At 51.6% G+C, this 22,380-nt stretch overlaps 1 protein-coding gene across 1 annotated transcript in view; it reads left to right on the plus strand.

Moving 5' to 3' along the window:
• Positions 1-22,380, plus strand: part of LOC133216680 (rho GTPase-activating protein 39-like) — a 45,042-nt gene that overhangs the window by 9,590 nt on the left and 13,072 nt on the right. The window contains 2 exon segments of the mRNA XM_061361601.1: positions 13,343-13,741; positions 20,128-21,433. Of these exon segments, the coding sequence (XP_061217585.1) occupies positions 13,343-13,741; positions 20,128-21,433 (1,705 nt within the window).

Genomic DNA, 22,380 nt, shown 5'->3' on the forward strand with positions numbered 1-22,380 from the left:
CCCTTTGATGTGATCCCATATTCCCCCCAGGAAGGAGAAGCTTTGACCACTCTGCATCTCATCTGGTGGATGCCTTAAGAGGTGCTTTAGTCACTTAACACATTTCCAGCTGGAAACGCACCTTGGCTTGGGTGTCTGGAAAACAGGGATGTGCAGTTACTTGTGAAAACTCAGTACATAGGTGCCCAGGAACAGTGATGATAACTCTGAGCCTGTGGCTGTGACAGACTCTTTATGACTGGCAGCGTTAATAAAGTAAATGAGACGTATGTCTGCCCTGCCATAGAGCTGCCATTTACTCCTGAGCCTGCCTGGCTCTTGTTGCAGTCATGTAAGAGCCCTGATATTTGTCTGCCTTGTACGGCTCTGTCCCCCTGCTGAAGAGTAGCTGATAGGAGCAGGGGCGGTATGGAAGTTATTTGGTGATGACATCGGCAGCTCGGAAGGAATGGATACCTCCCCCAAGAAAAGATCAAACACTATATCGTTGTGGGCTTTTTCTTCCTTTCTTTCCCCCCCTCATTTAAAGTAAGGCAGCAACCAAAAGGAAATGTGAAGGGAAAGAAGCTGCTGCGGTGGAAAGGATGTTGGTCAAAAAGGGGAAACTGTATCCCTATAAGAAGACCGAAAGGAGTATTTATTTTGGCAGATTGCATGTAAAATCGGAACAAGGCAGGCCACTGTAAGACTTTGAAAGAGCGAATTTGCCAAATATGATTAATTTTCAGATGCATCGGAAACCGTTTGGAGCCAGGCAGCGGGAGGGATGGGGGTATGAGCGGCATGGAGGGTAAAGCCATCACAGAAAAATCTAAACCATTTTTTGGCCATCTTGACTCCTGTGGAGGAGCTTTGTAGCTCTGCAGGCTGCAAGCTCGCTATGAAAGAGCTGTCTGAGAAGTTGTCTCACATTGAATGTCAGTAGAAATAGCTTTAGAGCAAACAGAGGAACTGATAAGAGACTGTGAAGAACAGATAGCGTTTACTCAAGAGTGCCATAGGATCTGAAAGCTGAAATTGCTGGGATACTTCTGTGTGTATCCTGTTGCTGGAGTGCCCTTGGTATTCCAGAAACTGATGGGGGTAAATGTGGTGGCATTTTCTGAAAGTGGGATGTCTGTGCCAGGCACACTGCTTGGGAAGGGCTGTGGGGACCACAGCCGTGCTTCATGCAAGTTGGGAGCGCATGGGTAGAAGGACCAAGGGACTTCATATCACTGGGTTTTCAAACAGCCTTTGGCAAGCTTCTCCACCGCTAAATTAGGTTGCCATGGGCATGGAGGAAAGGTCTTGTTATGGGCTGAGAGCTGATGAAAGGATGCAAAGGCAGAGCTTTATAGCATGGGTAAGAGTCAGCGGTGAGGCCCCAGAGACTGGCGTTGGGACTGGTTTTCATCCTGTTGGTGACCTCAGCCATGAAGGGGAGCAGTGAAATGTCCAGGTTTGCAGAGGATCCTCAGTTCCTTCAGGTAGTTCAACACCTCTCTGAGAGTGAACAAAACCAGAAGTGGAAATCCTCACAGAGGAGCAAATGGACAAACAAGTGGCAGTTGAACTTCATTGTAGGGAAATGTGGGATACTCGTAGGGAAAATTACCTATACTGGGCCTGTGTAATGCTGAACCTGGCTCAAAGTCATCATCGGCAGTTCCCTGAAATCATCAGCTCAGCATGCAGTGTTAGCTGAAAAAGCCATTAAATTTTGGTCGCCATCAGCAAGGGAGATAACAACAAAGCAGAAGGCATCAGTTTGACCCTCTGGAAGAGCCAGCATGGCTTTTGTAAATGGAAGTTGAGCCACCTGGCTCCGTTGGTACTTGGGAAGTGTTTGTGAGCACATGGCAGGGGTGATCCAGTGGAGTGGTCTAGTGGACATCCCTGAAAGGTTTCAGGATGGGCTACCCAAGACAAGCCCATTGTGGGATGAATGGGTGAATAAACAGTTAAAAGTTCGTCTACAAAGATGTGGAATAGGCTGTCAGACTTCACAGCAGAGGGAAGTTCCTCCGGGAACCAGGCTGGATCTCTGTTCACAGTGTTTGTGCATGACCTAGAAACAGGGATGAAAGCGGTGGCTGGGGAGGAGCATCCCGTTGTCTGTGTGAGCAGAGATGGGCTCTGAGCAAAGGGGGGAAGAAATGCTGCAGTTCCTAAGGAATAAATGAGGTTGGGGGTAATGGGTGTTCCTGGAGAGTTTGGCAGTGCTGTGGGAAGGGAAGAGGGGGAAGAGAACAGCAAAGAGAGGAGTGGAAGACAATGAAAAAGTCATGACACCACTGGTCTGCTGCCACATTGACTAACAAAACGTGTGTCAGTTTGTCCCATCTCGGAAGAGTCCTTAATGGAAGTAAAGTAACTGCTTCTTTGGGGTTTTCCTCTTATATTTTCATGCCAGTAGCAAATACTGTGTACTGGGGGCAGGTGAGGGCTGGCTCGATGGACATCAGATACAAAGGGAAGTTGATTGTGGTCCTGGTGGTTGCCCCGCTCCTTTGGCTCTGTTCTAAAAGGACAGAGCACTGCCCGCTTGGACGCCTTTCTGAATCTGCCCCTTGTTTTGCCGCCTTCCTTGCCACTGCTGAAAGTGAAAAGCTCAGTTTTGGCCCGAACACAAGCTAATAAATGCTTGGGTTTTTGGTGAGAGAAAACAAAAGGAACTTGTTTTGGGCACCAAATCAAAAAGTAAATTGTTCTCACACCACTGTGTGCTGTTACCATGTATAGCAATGACTGCCATGGCAACAGGGGTTTTCAAGATCCAGCCAAGATCTTCCAGGGCTGCAACATAACTTCTGATCTTTGCTCATTGTCGTGCTATTAATAACTGTGTTTCCCCCCTCTTGTAGCCAGGAAGTTTCTTCTTCCTCATGTACCAAGTGTGAGGGATAAGCTCATTTTAAATCAATGGTGGGGAGAAGTGACACTGGGGATTTCCTGGATATTTTTTGTTCTGGAGATCCTGTCTGGTGCTGCCAGCTCTGCAGCCACCTCCTGAGCTGTCTCTTGTGCTATTTATAAGAAAGCCCAGTCTGAGGTTTTTATTCCTTCTTTTTTGTTTTCCCTTGTTTCCCTTCACCAGCACAAACAGATGACATGTATTTACTCGTCCAGCGATGCACAGAAGCCGAAGTGTTTATTTCAGGCTAACTCAGTTAAGGGGAGAACCTGCTGCCAATTAAACATGGTCTCGGCCAGGCTCTGGTCTGCACGATTTCTTTACTTATCTCCTGGTCATTTAAGCCAGATAAACCCTGTGTATTCAGATTTGTGGTTCAACTTCTTGGCAGTAGTTGCATTTAGCTATGTTTAAAACCTATCCACCATTACCCAGCTGCATTAGTGTGCCCTGTGAATCTCCTTTGAGAGAGAAGTGTGTCAGAAATAGTCACCACATCTTTTGGCATGGGCTGAGGAGCTGTGGGGAAGGTGGAACTTGGGCTTTTGCTTATACTGCCAGGGCAGTCCCTTCTTCCTCAGGGAGTTTGCTTTTCTTCTGAAGAAGTGTAGCTATTAATTGTAAAAGCCTTCCTGCCCCCTTTCCTCACCAACTTGAGAGCTAAAAAGAAGACCCTCTATGAGCACTCTTGCTTTCCTTGTTCTCTGTTGCTCTCAAGTCTCGCAGCATCTTCTGTTGTTGCTGTCTTTGGCTTAACCCTTCCCCAGATCTCCCCACCCTGCTGCATTGACAGGCTACCGTCATCACTGAAAGGAAAAGATTTAGTGCAAGCACAGACCTCCCTGGAGAAGCTGCAGAAATGAGCATGTGCCCTGTAAAAGGTTGGTCCAAGGCGAGGAGTAATTCAGTTGTGTCTGGAGAAAGTGACTGCATCCTTCTTTTATTGCCGCTCTGTTTCTCAGCAGGGTCTGTTGAATGTGGTACCACTGGAGGTGTTGCCGAGGGCTGCAGCTCCCTGGGGATGCAGCACATGGGATGCGGGAGCTCAGCCCAGTGAGCCTGGCTGGGATGGTACCAGCTCACACAGCCTGGCTTTGCTCCTGCACATCTCCAAGAAACAACTGAGACCCTTTTTGAGAACGTTTGGTGACTGGCACAGTCATTTACCAATAACTGGCTTCTTGCTGACTCTCGGGAAGGTTAATCCCACCTTTGTTTCTATGACATGGTGAAAGCAAAGGCAGATTTTGGGCTTTAACCACTCGTGCTTTGTTCTGGCATGCGAGACTGCAGAGATGTTCAGTTTAAAAAGGCTGTGACTGCGTTTTAAGGTAAGGTTGAGCGACTGGGTCTTTGTCATATTAAATCAAGCCAGATCTTGTTAATGACAAAGCACCAGCACTACACATAACTCGTGGTTTTGTTTATTTGGAGTTTGAAGGTGTTACTATAGTCACTGCTGCTCTTGCAGACACCAGCGTGTAGCGCACGCAGCAGAGGTTGACATACAGCTCACGGGATGTGATTCGTACCCACACTGTAACGTTTTGGAGACAGTCAGGAAAAGAATGTCAGTTCGGGGCAACTCTTAAACACGCCTTTCCTCCCAGAGGAAGCTTTTTTCATAGTTTATTACATCAGAATCAAAAACAATGGAAAAAGTCAAACATGGGCTGTATGTCTCATCTGAAACTGCTGATTCACTCATCGATAGGTGAGTGTGGCAGGGATCAAGGTGTGCGTGGAGCAGGGAACCATACCCTGCTTGGTGGGACAGGCATGCGGGAGGGAACTGATGCTGTGTGATCCAGTTCATCGGCTTTGCAGCATCCTTCCTCTGTCATGTCCAACGTGCTTCTCATTCAGCAATTCCTGTAGGCAAAACAAATGTAAGAAATTAATTTCTCATGGAAAAGAGGGCTTTTTTTGCTTATTGTTTTATGAAAGGTTTATGAACTCCGTGGCTGAGGTTTTCAGCTATTTATTTACTGCCTCTTTTCCCTTGCCAGAGGAAATTAGTGTGCTTTGGGCTGGGAGAAATGATGACTGTGAAGCAGCTCCTTTGCACGGAGTCATGTTGGGATGAGTTTCCTGATGGCAGCTTGGGGTGCAGGGGGGAGTTACGGACTCTTGTGTTTCCTATTGCCTTTGACTCCCTGCCAAATTCCTCTGCCATCCCGGCACTGCAGCGGTTAACTGGAGTCACGCTTCACAAGCTTGGACAGTTAATACTTTCAAGAGCTCTCTGCATTTGTTCCTGCTTAGTTTTTTCAGCAGAGACAGCTGCAGCCGGAGAGATTTGCAGAAGAATGAAACAGCCTAAAAAAGCGGTGATGAAACACTGTTATCTTTGTTTGATGCTTTTAGCCACCAGTGTCTTGTGGGCTCTGCTTAGCTGAGAAATAACCTGGTCCCTTGCAAGCCGCGGCTGTGTTGTGCACCAGTTTTCAAGGGGCTCTGTGTTTGGGCTGATAAATGACTGGCAGCCCTTTAAATGAAGAGAGACAGAGGGCCATTATTCTACTAATGCCACGCATTTAGGAATGTCCCTGCTTCAGATATGGAGCTTTGGAGGCTGCTGCTTGAAGCCTTATGCTCTGGGGTCTGGTGGGTTGTATGGAGCCAGCGGCTGGCATCAGGCGGTTGTGCCCTTGCCTTGCAGGTGCTCCACCCTGCAATTAGAGCCCTGGGCTGCTCCCGCCTCTGCTGCTGCCTCCTTTGGACAAGCTGAGCTTGTGGTGGGGTTTTCATGGCCTCCTGGAGTTATTTTAGACAGGAGGTGGGTGTCTCAAGAGGCCCTTTCAGTCCCTGTCCGCTCTTGTGGCTGCTTGCTCTTGAGGTGGCACTGGATGGGGTTTGCTTTTTGTGCCTTTACAGGTTTCTGTTCCTGTCTTCCCAGCCTTCGCTCAGAAACGTCTGTAAATGTTTTCCCCGTGTTGCTCAGTGTTCCCTGGTGTAGCACACAAACGTCTCTATGCAGGGTGTAAATGAGCCTCCAGCACTTGGCTGTTTGATTTGCTCTGTTGTGGCCGCTAAGGGCTCTCTCTTCCCTTCAATAGAGACGGTACAAAAGCTGTTCTTCTTTTTCCCTCCTGGATGGTGGAAACTCTACGTGCTGGAACACTGCAGTGTGTTGGTGGCTGAGCAATGCCTTGCATGGTTTCACTAAGCCCAGGGTGATCTCTCCGTGTACAATGCAGATGAGCTGGTGCAGAGTTAACCAACACTGCAGAGTCGTGTTCCTCTCCCAGGGTGAGTGATGGGGGCTGCTGCCAGGCTGGAGGAGCAGTTGCTGCCTTTATGTCGTGGGGCAGCTTCTCCAGAGCAGCTTCTGATTGTGGAGCCTCCTGTTTCAGAGCTGCTCCCCTTGGCACTGACCAGCCAAGGCAGCAGCTTCAGGGTCCTGGGCTGCAAGAGCTTGGTGGCAGTGCTGGGAGGAATCCCTGCAATCAGCAGCGATGATATAGGAGGCTGTGAAGGGTGAATCTCAGCCCTGAAGCAGCTGAGCAGCAAGCCAGATAAATCAGGAACGGTGTCAGTAATTCCTGGAATGACAGAGAGGGCAGCGGGTGCTGCTGTGTCCTTCACATGGCAGGGATGGTATCTGTGGGACATTACTTGCTTTGGCACAGGGGGAGTGCTTGGCGTGTGCTCCTTCTTTTGCCCTTCCTCCTTTCAGCAGGTGCATCTTCTCCACCTCTGTATGGTGCTCTTGGCTCTGCTGCTGCCTTGTCAGCATTGGGATATATTGCCCTGCTTAGGTCTGATTTACTTCTGTTTGGTGGCTGGCAAGAGGTGTAGGGGACTTGAAGGTCTGTGCCAGGGGGATTGAAACTAGATGATGTTAAGGTCCTTTCCAACCCTAACTATTCTATGAAACAGGAACAAGCCGTATTCATCTTTCTGGTCACTGAGCAGGGTTTCCATCAGCAGGCACCCCTGTGGTGCTGGGGTTCATCAGGAAGGTAGGAGACTCATGTGCGGGTTTTGGCTCCATCCCTTCCTCTTGCCACGTGTCCCCTGATAAAAACAGGAACAGCCCATGCCTAATTTGGGGGTTACATTAACTATGGGAGGCTCTTGGGTGCTTTGGGTCCCATCTTGGGCAGATCCCGTATGACTCAGTGCCAGCACATGCTCTCAGAGGTCGATAAAGCCCAGCTCTGTTCTGGCTGGAAGCATCTCTCTTAGCTTGGTGTGTTCCAAGAACACATAAGGGCAAAGCAGATGTGTGACCTTGGATACCTCATGGCAGAGATTTGCATGCCTGAAAGGATGCAGCCTGGTGTGAGTGCCCACTGCTCCCTTTGGTGGGGCTATGTAGAGGTGGGATGACTGCAGTGAGCTCACTGAGCTGTGCCTACAGTATATCTGCCTGTACAAATCCTCCTGAACCAGGGCCCTCACCTCTGGGGACCATGGGGGTGCCTCAGTGCGGCAGCACTGGGGGATCAGGGGGAGGACAGGATACATTCCAGATGTGGTGGTAAGTTGCTGCTGACCTCACAGTTTGTTCCATAGCACCTTCACCTGAGCATCTGTGAAGTATTTCCTGGCTCGAATATTGCTAAAATTGAGGTTTTCCCCTGTAAGTCTCATGATGGGGACAGAGCCTGGTTACGAGCGTGTCAGGGAGGGATGCAGTCACCGTCAGTGTGCAGCACCACTGGTATCACTCGAGTCCCCATGGCAATGGACCTGACCATGAGTCCTGGGATTGATGCAGCCTGTGGCTGTGCAGGTGACAGAACAGCATCGAGCTGGCCAGGCCTCAGCTCCCCTCCAGCACAGCTCCGTGCCCCTGGGCAGGGATCACCCGGCTGGCACTGAGCCTGTCCCACAGCTGCCTCCCCTGCAGCAGCTGGGATTTGGAAGGGGCTGTGGATGCATGCAGCACGTTTTGGAAGGAGAGAAAGGGATGAAATCTGCCAGTACATTTTTTTTTCCCTTCTTCTGAAACCCGTTCTCAAAAGCTCAGCCCTTAAAAGGGAAAACAACTGAGCTGAAGCCTTCACTGAGCTTTAGGAGGTGCCGCTGCGTCTGGGGCAAAGCAGAGCTTTAGGGAGGCTGCTTAAGGACTGGGGGTTTGGGCCATATTCTGACTGCAAAACAAAACTCCAGCCATGGAGGCAGGAGAGATCCAGGGATGCCACGGCAGCAGCTCCAGGGCTGGACCACTTGTCCAGGCAGGGAAACTGGCTCTCTGCTCTGTTGTGACCTGGGGCTCCTGCTCTACAAAGGAGTTTGTTCCCCAGTCATGGAAAAGCCCTGTCCCCTGGGCTGGGACAGAAACACAGGACAGTCTGAGCAGCATGGGGAGCCTTACAAAGAGCAGAGGGAGGCATCTGTAACACATCTCTGGCACTTGAACCCCTCCTGCTGTTAGTGCCTGTCCTGCAGGAGCTTTATGCTCTGTTGTGAAGCCATGGAAGTGAAGATGTTTCCTGCCCCTTGCTCTTCCCTCTGTCACACAGCTCCCATCCTCTGGAGGAGGAATGGAGGATGGGGTGGGGGTGAGCAGCACTTCAAGCCCTTCTGTCTTCCCCTCCCTGTGGGATGCTCTCTGTGTGACTCTGGAGCTTGCCTGGGAGTGATTTCAGCCTCTTGAAGGAATCTGCTGTTAATTTTGGTGCTGCTCTCACCTCTTCCTATGGGATGAGCTGCCCCATTGCCATCAGTTCTGCTCCGAAGCTGGGCTGAATTGGGAGACTCAGGGTGGCAAGATGGGAGGGCTGGGGCATAGTCTGGGAATGGCTGGGGAAGAAGCAAGAACCGGCAGAGTTTGAGCAACTGAGAAGCCACCAAGTTTCTCATCTGATGTCTCTTCCTTTGAACTTAGCACTTAGCAGAAGGCTTGGGGCTTCGGTTGGTTTTGGTTTTGTAATTAAAACCACCAAAGTAATGAGATCCTTTCTGTGATAGGACCTTTTCCAGGCTCTCTCCTACCTCTGACCCACCCAAGTCATGATGCTGTGCCCTGTTCTCTCTGGGATGTGTTGTTGGGCTGGTATCTGCTTTCAGCACCCATTCAGCTCTTGCTGGAGTTGAGCATCTGTGCTCAGGCTTTGAGCAATTGCAGCCGTTTGTTCTATATTTTCACCGTCTGGGCTGTCTCCTGTGAAGCAGAGGTTGGTTTGTTTGCATAATGCTTATTCTGGGAAGCAGGAGAGTTTTAGGAACAGGCTGACATTGTGTTTATTTTAGTTCCTCTATAATTTTTGATAGAAGGATGTATGTGTATTCAAGAGAAGTTTATATATATATGTGTATATATATGTATATATATTATATATTATATATATGTGTATATATATGTATATATATATATTTATTTGGGTACTTCCCTTTCACCCAGGATCTAAATTACAGTTTTCCTGTACTTCAGACACTTCTGCCTGGGTGAAGGCAGTGAATAAACCCCACTGAGTCAGCTGGTGGAGCATCGCCACAAGGAGCTGGTGCTAGAGACCTTCTTGGAGGCCCTCTGCAGCTCCAGGTTACAGCCTTGCCCTGGCTTTGATGTGCAGATCTGAGTGACTTCAGCACCCAGGGGTTGCACTTGATTGCTCACTGTCTGCACAGAGTGAGGTTTATCTAAGGGGAGTCTGTCTAACAGCCCACCCAGGGTGCTGGGGTGCTGTGCTGGGGTGGCTTTAGCTAAAGAGAAGCTATTCTGTGATGCCCATCATCACAGATTACCACTGATGATGGGATCCTCGTGGTCCTGGAGCCCTACCACCTTTTGGAGCTTCATAGAGGCTTTAGCAGCCCTGACTTGGAGCCACAGGCAAAGAACTGCAGCTCTTTGTGCAAGGACACAGCAAGGTGGCTGCTCTGCACAGGACCTAGTGTCAGGACCTTGTCCATGCAGGGTATGGAGATACGTAAAGGAAAGCATCGACAGTCATAAAGGTCATGTTGGTCTGTGGCCTCTGAAGTTCTTCAGTCTCTTGCTGTCCATTAGGGTCCCCATCCTTGGAGTGAAGCCATCCTTCTGTAATACTAAGCACGAGACCATACACTGGCTGCATTCAGGCTCCCATTTCCTGGAGGAAGAGCTGAATTTCCCATCTGCTTTTCTTTGTGCCAAGGCCACCTTTGAGCATGTGCAGAGTGCCTTTGAGGGCATTAGCCTTCAGGAATCCCACTTGGTATGGAGTTGTGTTTGGCCAAGAAGGACTTGGTACTGCCCCAGCTCTCTGCAGGGCTCATCCTGAAGAAGGGAAGTGGGCAAAGGAGGTGGGATCTTGGCTCAGAGCACAGAAGTCTTAAGAACTGCAGAACAGGGAAGTGAAATAGGGGATGAGCAAGCTGGAAGAGCTCTCCTTGTAGCCATGCAGAGGGATTTGCTTGAGGCCTGCTGTGAAGCTGCCCAAGGCAGGGCTTTCCCATGGTTTCCCTTGGGGCTCTCTTGCCCTTGACAAGTGAGTGCCTCCTCAAGCTGGTGCTGAGCAGTGTGCATAGGTAATAAGTGCAGAGAATGCTTCATGGAGAGGGCTAGGAGGTCATATCCTGCTGGCCTGGAGCACACAGCTCCAGCTGAGAAAACATCTCTCTACTATGCTTATCTTTGGATGGCCTAACAGAGACCTTGTGGTGTCCAAGGACTGAGCTTGGTGGTGCCCATGGGCTGTGTGTCCCCAGCTTGGGCTGCAGTGGGGTTTGCTCTGTGTTTGCACACTGGGCCTACAGGGAGGTCCTGTGCCTGGGGATGTTGGCTCCTGAGAGATGAGATGGGGGAAACCATCCCACCACAGTGATCCTGCTGGTGGGACCATGACCGGGCACTGCTGTGCAAGTGGGAGTGGATGCGTGCTCCACAGTTGTTCAGTGCTTGGAGCTGAGAGGATGGAGAAAAGCATTTTTCAAACTATTCCCAGGAAACTTCGTCTTTATCCCCATGGAGGGGAGTTGGAATTAGTTCTCCTTTAATGTCCAAGTTATGGCCTTATCTCTCTGCAATCCTGCGTTTATCACGTCTTTCCAGAGTTCCTGATGTTATGTTCAAGGCTTGTGTGGCAGCCCAGGGCTGGCCCTGCTCCAGGAATGTGCTCTTTGCTTTTCCTTTTCTTTCTTTACATATGAATGTGATTGTAGCAAACTCTTTGGTATTGCAGTGTGTTCTGTGCGGATTTTTCTCTGGTTAAACTCCACCTCGGTCATCCTCAGCCCCTCACTTTTAAGGGGAGCAAAGAGGTCACCAGCTCCAGTCATCCACTTACATCTCTTTGCACGCAAAGACGAATGTAAGCTCGTTGAAACGGAAGGCTATAGTTAGCAACACGTGCTCGGTTGTGGCCAAGTGCCATGAGAAGAATGTGTTATTTTCAATAGCTTGCACTTAACAGAAAATAGCTGGGCCCTCCTGAGGAGCAGCACTGGTGGAGCAGTGGTGGTTCAGAGCTGTGCTAATCCCAGTGCTGGCAAAACAGTTCAAACCCAGTGTGCTCTTGAGCATTCAAAAGGTTGGTGACTCAACTGCATCTTGTTTGCTCAGATGGGCCTTAAAGGGGTTTTTGTTTCCTTTTTTCCTTGCCAAGCAAACACTCCTTATCTACCTCCTCTCTTTCTCTGTCCACTCTGCCGGTTCCTTGTCCTACCTGCACTTCTTTGCTGCTGTCTCCATGGCCATGCTCATCTCACTCCCAGCACTGCTGAGTCCTTGTTTCCCCTTTTTATGCCCTGTTTATGGATGACACCTCTTTGCAGTTGGCACTGCCCTTGATAACAGCAGTGATTTGCTGATGTGTTCTTGTGCCCGTGGCTTCACATTGCAACTGCATGGACATAATCGGGCTGGCTCTGCGATTCCCACCCCCAGCCGTGGCATGTGGTGCTGGTACAGCTGTTCTGTTACACCTTAAATCAAACAGGGGAATTGATGTTGTTTTGGTGGGAAAATAGCAAAACAACAGACCAGATGTTTTCTGGACATGGGGTTTTCCAAGTGGGATACACTTAGGATGCTGCTCTGGCAGTGGTGGGATACAGCAGGAGGGAGTGCCATGGGTGCCCTTCTCTCCAATGCTTGGTTGTGGTGGTGATAGCCTGGGCCAGGTGAGTTGAGCTGGCTGAAAACAGACCTATGCCACAAAAACAGTGGCTTTCACCTGGATCAGCTTCCCCAGCCTGAATAGCCTGAACATCAGCCCTCTGTGAGACTGCGTGGAGGTCAGCGTCGCGTGGTAGCTGTGGTGGTGGGGATAATTGCACCTTTTCAGGCAGTTCAGGTTTATTTTGGGTTGAAGTGACATTGTACCTATCAATTTTGCATCTTCAAAGACTCAAGGAGCAGCCTGCTTCTTGTGGGTGCATGCCAGAGTGCTCAGGATCGAGTTCAGCCGTGGTTTCCCTAGTGGGGAGGTGTGATGTGCAATTAAACCCCTTCCCAGACTTGCTTGGTTGGAGAGGACACACTGACCTTGCCCAGAAAGCTGGGGCAGAGCCGAGGCTGTGCTGCCCTGCCAGCAAACACCTCCTCTCCCACCACTGTGCCAGCAGGGCTGAGCGCCCAGAGCCCAGGCTGCTGTCTTGGACACTGCAGTGCTGCCATCATCACCCCAGACGCCTCTGAGGAACCACAGGCTGGCAGTGGAGGGTGTGAGGGATGCAATGGGAGCTCCCTTTTGCTCCTGCTCCTATGGGAATGGCTCTTGCTGCCATGCCCTCTCCAGGGAGGTGCTGGAGGTTGTGCCAGGGTAAGCCTCCAAGGCAGGAGTGGGTTTCAGGGGTAGCCCTGAGCCCATCCTATGCATGTGGCCTCACTGAGGGCTCTGTCCCATCAGCTAAGGGAGGATGGGAAGAGCTTTTAATGACGGTGGGTGTCATCCATCAGTCAGTCCCTGCATTCATCTTTTGGGCCAGCAAGTGCTACCTTTGAGCAGGGACCAGGTGACCCACAGGTTCCCTCCAGCCCCACAGCACGTGAGCCCTGCAGGCAGGCAGCCGCATGGGCAGACTGTGTGCGTCAGGCAGAGGTTTGGGGTGACATTAACAACAGGGTGCAGCTCCCAGAGGAGCAGATCCTGCTCTGCAGATCCTCCCCGCTCTCAAGAGCGAGTTCCCCTGCGCATCTTGCCAGGCGCCGGCGCTCCTGCGATCGCGCCAGCCCTTGATGTGAGTTATCAGAGCATCAGCAGACGATGCTCTCCCGCCCCATGCCACTTGTCCCGGGCTGGTGAGTGGTGTGAGCTGACACTGGGGCAGGTGGGGTGGGAGGGTGACTTCTGTGTGCCAGGGAGCTGTTGATTTGGTTCCTTAGTTCAGCCCCCTCTCAAACCTTTCCCCTTGTCTTCTGAGCTCCTTAGGCTGCTGAATGGCCCTGAGCAGTGCTTTGATGTGCAGCACAGCTGCCTGGCCCAGAGGCAGCAGCTCTGCAGAGCTCCCAGAGGAGCAGTTTGCCTCGAGCCTCTGGCACAGACTAACGTGGCTCTCGTGTCCCCGCAGCTCGGACTGGGTGGAGATCATCGAGCCCCGCTCGCAGGAGCGGATGTATGTCAACCTGACCACCGGGGAGTGCGGCTGGGAGCCCCCTCCCAACCTCAAGGTGCGCCAGTCAGACCAGAGGCAGTGGTGGGAGCTCTTTGACCACAACAACAACCGCTTCTACTACTACAATGCCATCACACGGCAGACGGTGTGGCACCGGCCCCAGGGCTGCGACATCGTGCCCTTGGCGCAGCTCCAGGCCATGAAGCGCAGCTCCCAGCCCGACTGCCGGGGCCGGCAGCACCGCAGCAGCACCGGCAACGATGGCAGGAGCACCCCGGTCCAAATGGCCCTCCTGCAGGAGATGGAGAAGAGCAAGGGGGACTGTGCCGCAGAGAAGAGGAAAGACCCTGGCAGGTAGGGAGAGCTTTGGCCTTCTCTATGTACTGGGTGGCTTCAGGTGTCAGGCTGGCTCCGCTGCCTGGTGGATGGGCTGGGAAGCTGTGCTGCCCCAAAGCGTGCAGAGCTGGGGCCAAGCGCTGCCAGTGATCACCACCATGTACCCTCCTCTTCTAGGGGTGCAGCCATCCACTCTCACACTGCAGTGCTGCTTGAATGTGCCCTCCTGAGGCAAGCCTTGTGTGCGTGAGACACCATGAAAACACACGTCAGCCATTGCTCCAGAGCCCTGTGTGCCAAACAGGAGTGACAGGGTTTGCCGGGGTGGCTGAGCTGCTGTGCAAGGGGCTAGGCTGCTGCAGAGTGTGGGTGAGCCCATCTGCTCCAGCTCTTTCCCTCCCCACTCACCCTGCTGCTTGCATGTGCCTGCAGCTTCAGCCAGGGCAAGAGAAGAGGCAGCAGGGACAGAGCTCCTGGGCACACTCTGTTGGTCCCATCAAGCCTGAAATGAAAGAATGATAATGGGGTGCTATTTTGTTTGGCAAAGAGATTTTCTTACACTCAACCAGCGCTCTGACAAATTATTTTTGTGTTGAAACTTTGCCAACTTCAGCTGCACAAAAGCATCTTCTTCCCAGTCTGGGGGGATGGCCCCTCCATATGGAGCAGTGCACAGGGCTGCCCTGCCTTCCTCCTGTCTGGGCATCGTCCTGCCTTGGAGAACGTGGTACCAACAGCAGCAGGCAGAGTTGAGTCACGCTGAGAAGTGACTCATGCAAAGGCTAGAGCAGAGCCTGGCTCTCCTGTCATCCATGCCACTGCTCCTTGCCCCCTCTTCTGGGCAGTGCAGCGAGCCAGGCTGCTCTGACAGCTTGGTTTCTGGATCAAAGCTGCCTCTCTGTGCGAGGAGAGAAATAAAAAGCCAAGATGATGAAAACCATTATAATGGCAATTCTGGAAAGTATATGTACCCTAAACTGAGGCTTATTACCTGTCTGCTGGCCCTGTGAGATGCTCCTGCATTCACTTCAGATCTGTATGACTGGGAGGCACTGGTGGTGCACATCAAGTGCACCAGAAAGAGTCAGGGCTGTGCTGGTGTCTGTGATGCTTCCAGTGTCTCTGCCCCAAAAGCAGCTCCTCTGAGCTTCAGACCCATCTAGAGAATGATCCCTGCAAGGAGAAACACAGTGAGAAATGCCTTGAGTTGAACCCCAGTAGCTCCAGTTCTCTCCAGTCCCAACAGACACCAACAAAGTATGTGTTTCCAGAGGAGTGAGTGCAAGAGCCTTGCACAGGGCATAAAATATCCTGAGGTTCATGGGGTCCAGCATACTTCTGACTGAGGCTCTTGGGTACAGGTATGAGTGGCAGATCACACGGGAGCTCATAGGCTGCTTGGACGTGTGAGGCTCTTCCAGGTCCTCACGCTGGTGAGCTGACATTATTTGCCTGTGGAAGCTGCTTTCTTGGAAGCAGGAGACTGAGCACTGTTTCCTTGCACATCCATCGTGTGTTGTCACTGCTGTTTGTGAGCAGGGGTTGCATGTCCAGTTCTGGCATGGAGAGCGATTTCCCTACCCAAGTCTGACACCTGGAAAGAGATTTCTTGCCTTTTGCTAGCTCATAAAATGGTGAACAAAGAGCTAAGCCCCAAAGCAAGTGTTCCCAGGTGGGATCTGATGCCCTTGCTGGGATGTCTGATCTAGGAACAGCAAAAGCACATCCAGCCTGTCAGCTCTGTCTGCGTTGTTCTCTAAAGACAAACATAAGTGTATCCTCTTCCTTCCCTTGTCAGGGATGCAGCTGTATAAACACCAGGCAAATACGTTGAGTGCTCTTGGTAGCACTTGACATCTCTATAGGTACCTGAGCCCAAGACAGTTTCGCTTTTATATCTGAGGGCAGCACAAAAGATTTGTTTTTCTTCCCTCCGTGTTTGTCATCCCGTGATAGATGGAGAGGCCAGAAGAGACCAGCGTGGTCCCCAAGAGGGGCCTCCTGCAAGCACATGCCACAGAGAGCCGGGGGGAGGGATTTTGTCCTCCTTTCAGGAATACTTTGTGGTTGAGTAGGGTTTTTTTACTTTTAGCAGACTTCCCCCCCCCCCTTCTCTCTCGTGCCTTCTATCAGCACTGCTGCGCCCGCTGCCTCATCTCCCTGCTCCCAAACTCTCTGTGTGCTGCTCTCAATGGCCTCAAGCAGAGCAGAGGCACTCCCTGGACTCTGAGCACTGAACCACTGCTCCTTGCTGCCCATTACCTTGGTCTGGGTGCTGTTCCCATCCTCTCCCTCACTGCCCTACTGTTCACTGCTGCTTTTCTGCCTTCCCTGGACATTGGCCTTTGGCTTCCCCACGTGGCACAGGGAGGTCAACCCCAGCCAGGGAAGTGAGAGATGTTGCTGTGATCCTGGAGCCTCCTGGGGAGGATCTTCTGCTGATCCATGTGCTCTTGGTCCTGTGTTGGGTTTCGGCTGTGCTTCTCAGGGCTACCCCTCCTTGCCAGAGCAAGGACAGTGGTCAGCACTTGCCTTACAGCCCCAAATCCATCCCAAATGCTTGGGATCCAAGTGTGAAGGAAGATGGACTCTCCAGGGAAGGTGGGGGCCAGGTGATCCTTTCACGTGCTGGAAAGCTCTACAAAGGGTGGATGGGGATCAGGAGACCAGCCTGGGGCTGGAAGCAGCTGGTAGCATTTTGGAAGTGTCTTGTGAGCTGCTGCAGCCATGCTGGGGTTTGTGGGAGCTCCTCAGGCCTCATGGGTGAGAAGGGACTGGGCACTGTGCTTTCCATGGAGGATCAAGGCCTGAAGAGGACAGTCTGGAAACAGAGCCTGTGTGCTGGGCTGCAGCAGTTGGGCATGGCACCGGTCAGGGCCATGAGTGGGCTCTGCTGTACCCAGCTCTGCTGTCCATGCAGTCCAGCCCTGTTCCTCCTCTTCCCATGAGTCTCCCAGGACTTGTTTCAGAGGGGTGTTGCCAGGGTTCCCCTTGCTGTAACAATGCATCCCAAAGTCCTCCAGATACAAATCTAGTGAAGTCCATGAAGGTGGCAATGAGGATACCTCTTGCTCCTGCCGAGTCTGGTTTGCCTTGTCTCTTGAGACCCACTGTAAATAACACCAATATAGGCAAGAAACACAATCAGGATTCCCACTGCAGGCTTGTTTCCTGCTTATGCCCTGAACCTTGGGGCAGGGTGCACAAACACACAAGGTGCTTTGCAAGTGTCCACAGAGCTCTCCTTGGCACTGTGCAGACCTGGGTTTGGGTGGGTCGCCTCCATGGGCTCTCCATCCCTGCCTCCAGCATGGACACTGGAGGAAGCAGCAGTGCTGCTGGGATAAACATCCCTGTCCATTCACATCTGTCAAAGCACCAGGAAAACCACTGCTGGAAAGGGCAGAGCTGAGGTGCAGGGCCTTTTCTCCAGCCTTCTGGGAGGGAAGAGCAAACAATGGGGCTCTGAAGCTTGGGAAGAGCTGCCGGATACACTGGGCCTGCTGGAGCTGGGTGCGGGCTGGGAAAGCCAGCGCCGGGTTGCCGTGTTTATATTGGAGCTACTTGAAAGCATTCCTCGAAGGAACATCTCGGGGGACTCTCTGAAGTCTCTGCTGCTGATGGCTGAAGAACATGACCAAGAGGCTGCGTTGGGACGTTTCTCCACCCCTCGCTTTGCTTTTCATTCAGGTTTTCACTGCTCAGAAGGATGAGGCTGAACCCTTTTTCATGCTGCAAACTCAGAATGTCCCTGCTCTCCTCTGCTTGGTCTTTTAGGGAGCCTGGGGATGGTGTGGAGAGAAGATGTATCCAGATGTGGCTGTGGAGCCTTGTCTTCTCTGCAGTGATGCCTCTTTCATCTCCAGCAGCCAAGGAGGCTGGGGATGGTGTGTTGTGTTTGATATAAGACTGATAGGCACACATTTAGAAGGTTCATTTCTCCATCATATTCACTTACTGAGCTCCCGGTCAGGGGGAGCGTGGTGGCTGTGGACAGGCTGGAGCTTGGCTCCGTCTTCTCTCAGTGGCACAGCTCCCCTTTCTCCTCTGGCCCTGGGAGACCCTCCTGGATATTTTGGCAGAGCCATGCAAGGATATTACTGTGGTGGCATGAGGAACATGCCTACATAAAGCTGTGGATGTAAAACACACGAGTGTAATACCCTCTCCTTGAAGTAGGAGTGCCCGTGGGCACACAGTGAGCACTGAGGGGCCCTGGGGAGGTACCAACAGTAGCTGGATAGCGCTGGTCCAGATTCAGCACTGCTCTGGCTGTATCACTGAGTTAAGATCACTCTCATGCAATCACCCTTGGCCTGCCCAAATGGGGAGCCCTTGAGTGGCTCTGTCCTGCTCGTCACTGATGTGGCTCTTTGCCAATCTCACTTCCCTGCCACAAAATGAGCTGCTGGCTCAGCCAAGCAGAGGGGTAGGTGGAGGGGTGTTAAGAGATGCTCATTTAAAAGCCTACCCAGTGTTGCTGCTCTGGTTCTTCCTGTTAGTCCAGGAGCTCTCTGTGGAACAACCAGGTCTTCAGTGGCACTTGCACTTGGGATTGGGGCTTGGCTGCATGCAGGAGGGATGTACCAGTGTAAGGAAGGCCCCTAGGGAGGGTTGATGGAGGAATAAAAGCTTTTCTTAGCAGGAGATGCTGGGGAAGGTCCCTAGAGGAAGGGGGACCCCAGGATGGGGAGCACAGGATGGTGACCCTTCCTCAGACCCTCTCTGGTCACCTGGTAGTTGCACGAGGCAGACTTAAATGTCTGTCCTGGGGAAGGAGTCGGGCCCTGCAGAGGCAGTGGTGAAGCAATGTGAGGCCAAAGGGTGGTGGTGGCCTTTGGACCATGGCTGGGAGCCAGCACCAGCCTCACCCGTGCCTCTCCCAGTGCCACTGTGCCAAGGTGGGATTCACAGTGACACACTGCCACTGGAGAGCATGGATTCCCAAAGATGTGGTAAGTGGTGGATGGGGAAGGGACACATCACCCCCTTAGGATTGGAGTGGTTGGGAGCAGACACGGAATATTGGATGCAGAGCAGAGGATGTCGGGCAGGTTATGGGTGCAGGGGGGGAAGAGGTGAAATAGGGCATCGGCAGTGATGTTGGACTGCTGCTCCGGAGCAGATATGTCCCCTTGGGTTGGGGTGTGAGGAGAGCACCCTGCCAGTGGGAGAGGCACAGAGGACAGGCAGAGCAGCCCCAGGGAAGCTGAGCTGAAGGGAGGGACTGGGACCCAGCAGGGGGAAGGTCTCTGGAGAGCAGGAGCAAGGTGCAAGAGGGTTGGGATGTCCGGATATCTTAGGGCTTGGCAGGGAAGGCACATGGAAGGGGTAGGATCACCGAGAGGCAGCTCTGGGCATGCAGCGGAGGTGGGTCTGTGCCAGCACAGGGACCATGCAGGACAGGTCAGTGGTGTGGGATGGGGAACAAGTGTTAAGGTTAGAAAGAGGTGTCCCTGCCCATGGCAGGGGGGTTGGAACTTGATGATCTTAAGGTCCTTTCCAACCCAAACTATTCTATGATTCTATGCAAATGGCTGTGGAGGTGTTAGAGGAACATCTCAGGGCATACACAGCATACTCTCAGGTTGTACTCAGGGATGGCTGGTAGCGAATGCATGGAGGGAGGGCCCAAGATGGGGCAAGGCTCAAGGGGACCTTCTTTTGAAGACCTGGGAAGTTCAGGCTGGTTTAGCAGCCTTTCCATTCCCTTTTCCTCAGAGATCACAAACAGAGGCTGGGTATAGCCTGACAGCACATTTCACAGCCATGAGAGCTGAGCAGGGGCAGGAGGTTTGGCCAAAGGAACCGGATCTGAGGGCATCTGGGCCGGGCTGGGAGGATGCTCTACACGGAAGCTCGCTGGGTTGTGTGGGAGTGTAACAGACCCTGTACATCTCCCATAGACATCATGGGGTTTTCTGGCAAATAAAAGGAAACTTAGATCAAAACAGTAGCGTGGTGTAGAAGGATTGCCACCATAGGTTGACAGTCTGAAGGCAGACACTTGGGATTGTGTTCCAGCTCACTGCTTGAGTAGTTCAGAACAGCTTTGCTGGTCTTCAGCTGGTTGTTCTGGGTGCTGTGCTAGCTAATGAGCCTTGGAAGGCGTAGGTTGTTTCCTATCTCAGTGCTGCTGATAGCAGACAGGTTATAGTACAATGAGCTTGTTTCATCTCGTTGTTCTGCTGTTCATGACTCAGAAGTTTATCATGTGTGTAACAAGGATGTTTCTGTTTCAGGAAGGGGGATCTCCAGGAAAAAACAATGAGGAGCCAATATAACTGCTTGGGGAAGCTCCAGGCACTTGAAACTTAACAATGGGGGATTTGGGTAGATGAGAGAATAACTCAGTTAATATAATTCTGAAGTAATTCCCTGTATTTGTATCTTTCTTCCTTTAGGGAGACTCCTACCCACTGGCAGCCTCTGCCTGGCACAAAAGCAGCCATGTTGGTCAAAGTGAACAGTCTGAGGCAGATGCAGAGCTCTTCAACCAGTTCCCTTCAGCTGCAGGGTGCTTCAGAGGCCGGCAGTCAAAAATCTCTTCCGAAGCCAGCCGTATATGCTCAGCCCCAATCTGCATCCCAGAGCCCTGCACCCACAAAGCAAACACCTACGGGAGAAACGAAGCAGTCTATGCAGATCAAAAAGACAGAGAACGGTGGGTTTTGCCTCGTGCTGATGAATGGTCCCACTTCTCAAACGCCTCCAAGGAGCCAGACAGGAACCCCTCAGCCTGTATCCCCCAAGTATGCCTCCCCTGCACCTATATATGATGAGCCATCTTTAGAGTCTCCAATTTATGATGAGCCACCGGTAGATATGGACACTGAAAGTGTCCCTGCGAGTGGGATGTCTCCTCCAAGGTCACCAAGCAATAGCTTAAAAAAGCAGCTGCAGCCAACCAAATTACTACAGCATCCAAGTATGCAACAGCAGCAAGCTGCAAAGAAGCATGCAAGAAACCCCTCTGCCACTGAATACAGCCCAGCTGGCAGAGAATATATAAAACACATGGTCAATGTTGACCAGTCTTCCAAACTCTCCCATTCTTCTGCTGCAACAACTGATGCCTCTACTAAATTGCCAGGTCAGCTTACTTCAAAAGACAGCTTCAAACAGTCTTGGAGGATCTTGGAAGCCAACGTCCTCAAGAACATGGAAGCCCACCATAGTCGGCAGAGCAGCCTGCAAACTCAAGAGTACCCAACTGGGATAAGCCATCAGGACTCTGGTTATTCAACTGGCCCTTCCCCAAGCTTGAGAAAAAGGAAAGGAAGGAGGCAAGGGACGGGTCAGGGAAGACCTGGCTCTGTGGGCAGCAGCAGCGAGCTGACGGCTTTGAATGATAAGCTGATTGCTGAGATGCGTGCTGTGGTGGGCAGGTCAGCAGCTTGCAGGGGAAGCAAGGCCAGTCTTGATGCTGAAAGCCTGGAGAGCGGCATCCCAGCAGAGAGCAGCAAAGTCAGGTTCCAGTCTGACCACTTGAAGAAATGCATCAGCCGGAGCTCAAGAGATGACATCTCAGCCAGTAACAGGTCTCTGTACAGACAGGGCCTGGAGAGCAGGGGCAGCTTTCCCAGCGATGTGTCTCCCCAGGACACAGTGAGGCAGAAGAGGACTTTTGAGAAAATAGATTCCTTAGAAAAGAACGTGACCAGCCAGACGAGTTTGGCTTCATCAGATGCTACACGGCACTCCTCCCAGGTACCTCCCCGTCCACACCGGGTTCCTGTCATGCTTTGTTGGGCTGTTGTGATGCAGAGCTGAGAACCTGGCTCTCCCCTAATAGTTCCTCATAGTCTCTTCTCCCTGATGATTGTTCCTGAGCATTGAGTGGAATCAGAAAACCAGTGGCGGTTACTTTAGCATCTTGTTGTTGGGAATAGCTGTTTTAAGGCCCCTTAGCCTGCCTGCACAAGTGGATTTGTTTATAACACAGCACTTTTACTTTGCCATCTTTTCTCCTATTTGGATTTGAAGGAACCTCCTGCTTCCTTAGCTCAGATTTAGGTTCTGCATGGGTGATTTTATATCCTGTGAAGGTTTTGCCCTTTTTCTTTTTGCTCCCTCTTCCAATTATTTTGCTCCTGCTGAATATATTCACCCTGCAGCCTGAGTCACTGCATCTCTTTGATAACAAACCTCCAGCATGAAATGTGGCTTTTTATTTTATCCCTTTGTTCTCTCTTTTCTCCTGTTTGCCACTACATGACCTTTCATGAAGAAACTTGGCAAAGCTCCTTGAGCGTTTCACATTGCTCCAGTAGACCTGTGAGGTGTAGCTTTAAAATCCAGGCTGCCACCTCCCTGCTGTACCAGATTTATGTGTGTGCATTCTCCTCTTTATTGTGGTTCCTGATCAACAGCACCTTGCTCTCACCTGAAACCCTTTTAAAAGCTGATGCCATGTTCCCACATTTCCCATTTCTGAGGCACAGGTCATGTGTGGTAGCTTGGAGAAGGAGAGAACACAGTGGAAGATGTAAGGAGATGGATGTTGTGGTAAAGGCAACACGTCAATACATAAACTCTCTATTTACAGATACTCTGAGACATTAGAGTCCAAGTAAGGAGGAGAGGAGGTTGCAGAGAACCACTGAAAATGGCAGTGTGTGGCTTGAGTCACCAGCAATGGCCTGTGCTGGGCTTGT

The sequence above is a fragment of the Neopsephotus bourkii genome, unplaced genomic scaffold (assembly GCF_033783945.1).
Source record: "Neopsephotus bourkii isolate Nb327-2 ecotype Australia unplaced genomic scaffold, CSIRO-AGI_Nbou_v1 NB_1060, whole genome shotgun sequence".
Taxonomy (NCBI): domain Eukaryota; kingdom Metazoa; phylum Chordata; class Aves; order Psittaciformes; family Psittacidae; genus Neopsephotus; species Neopsephotus bourkii.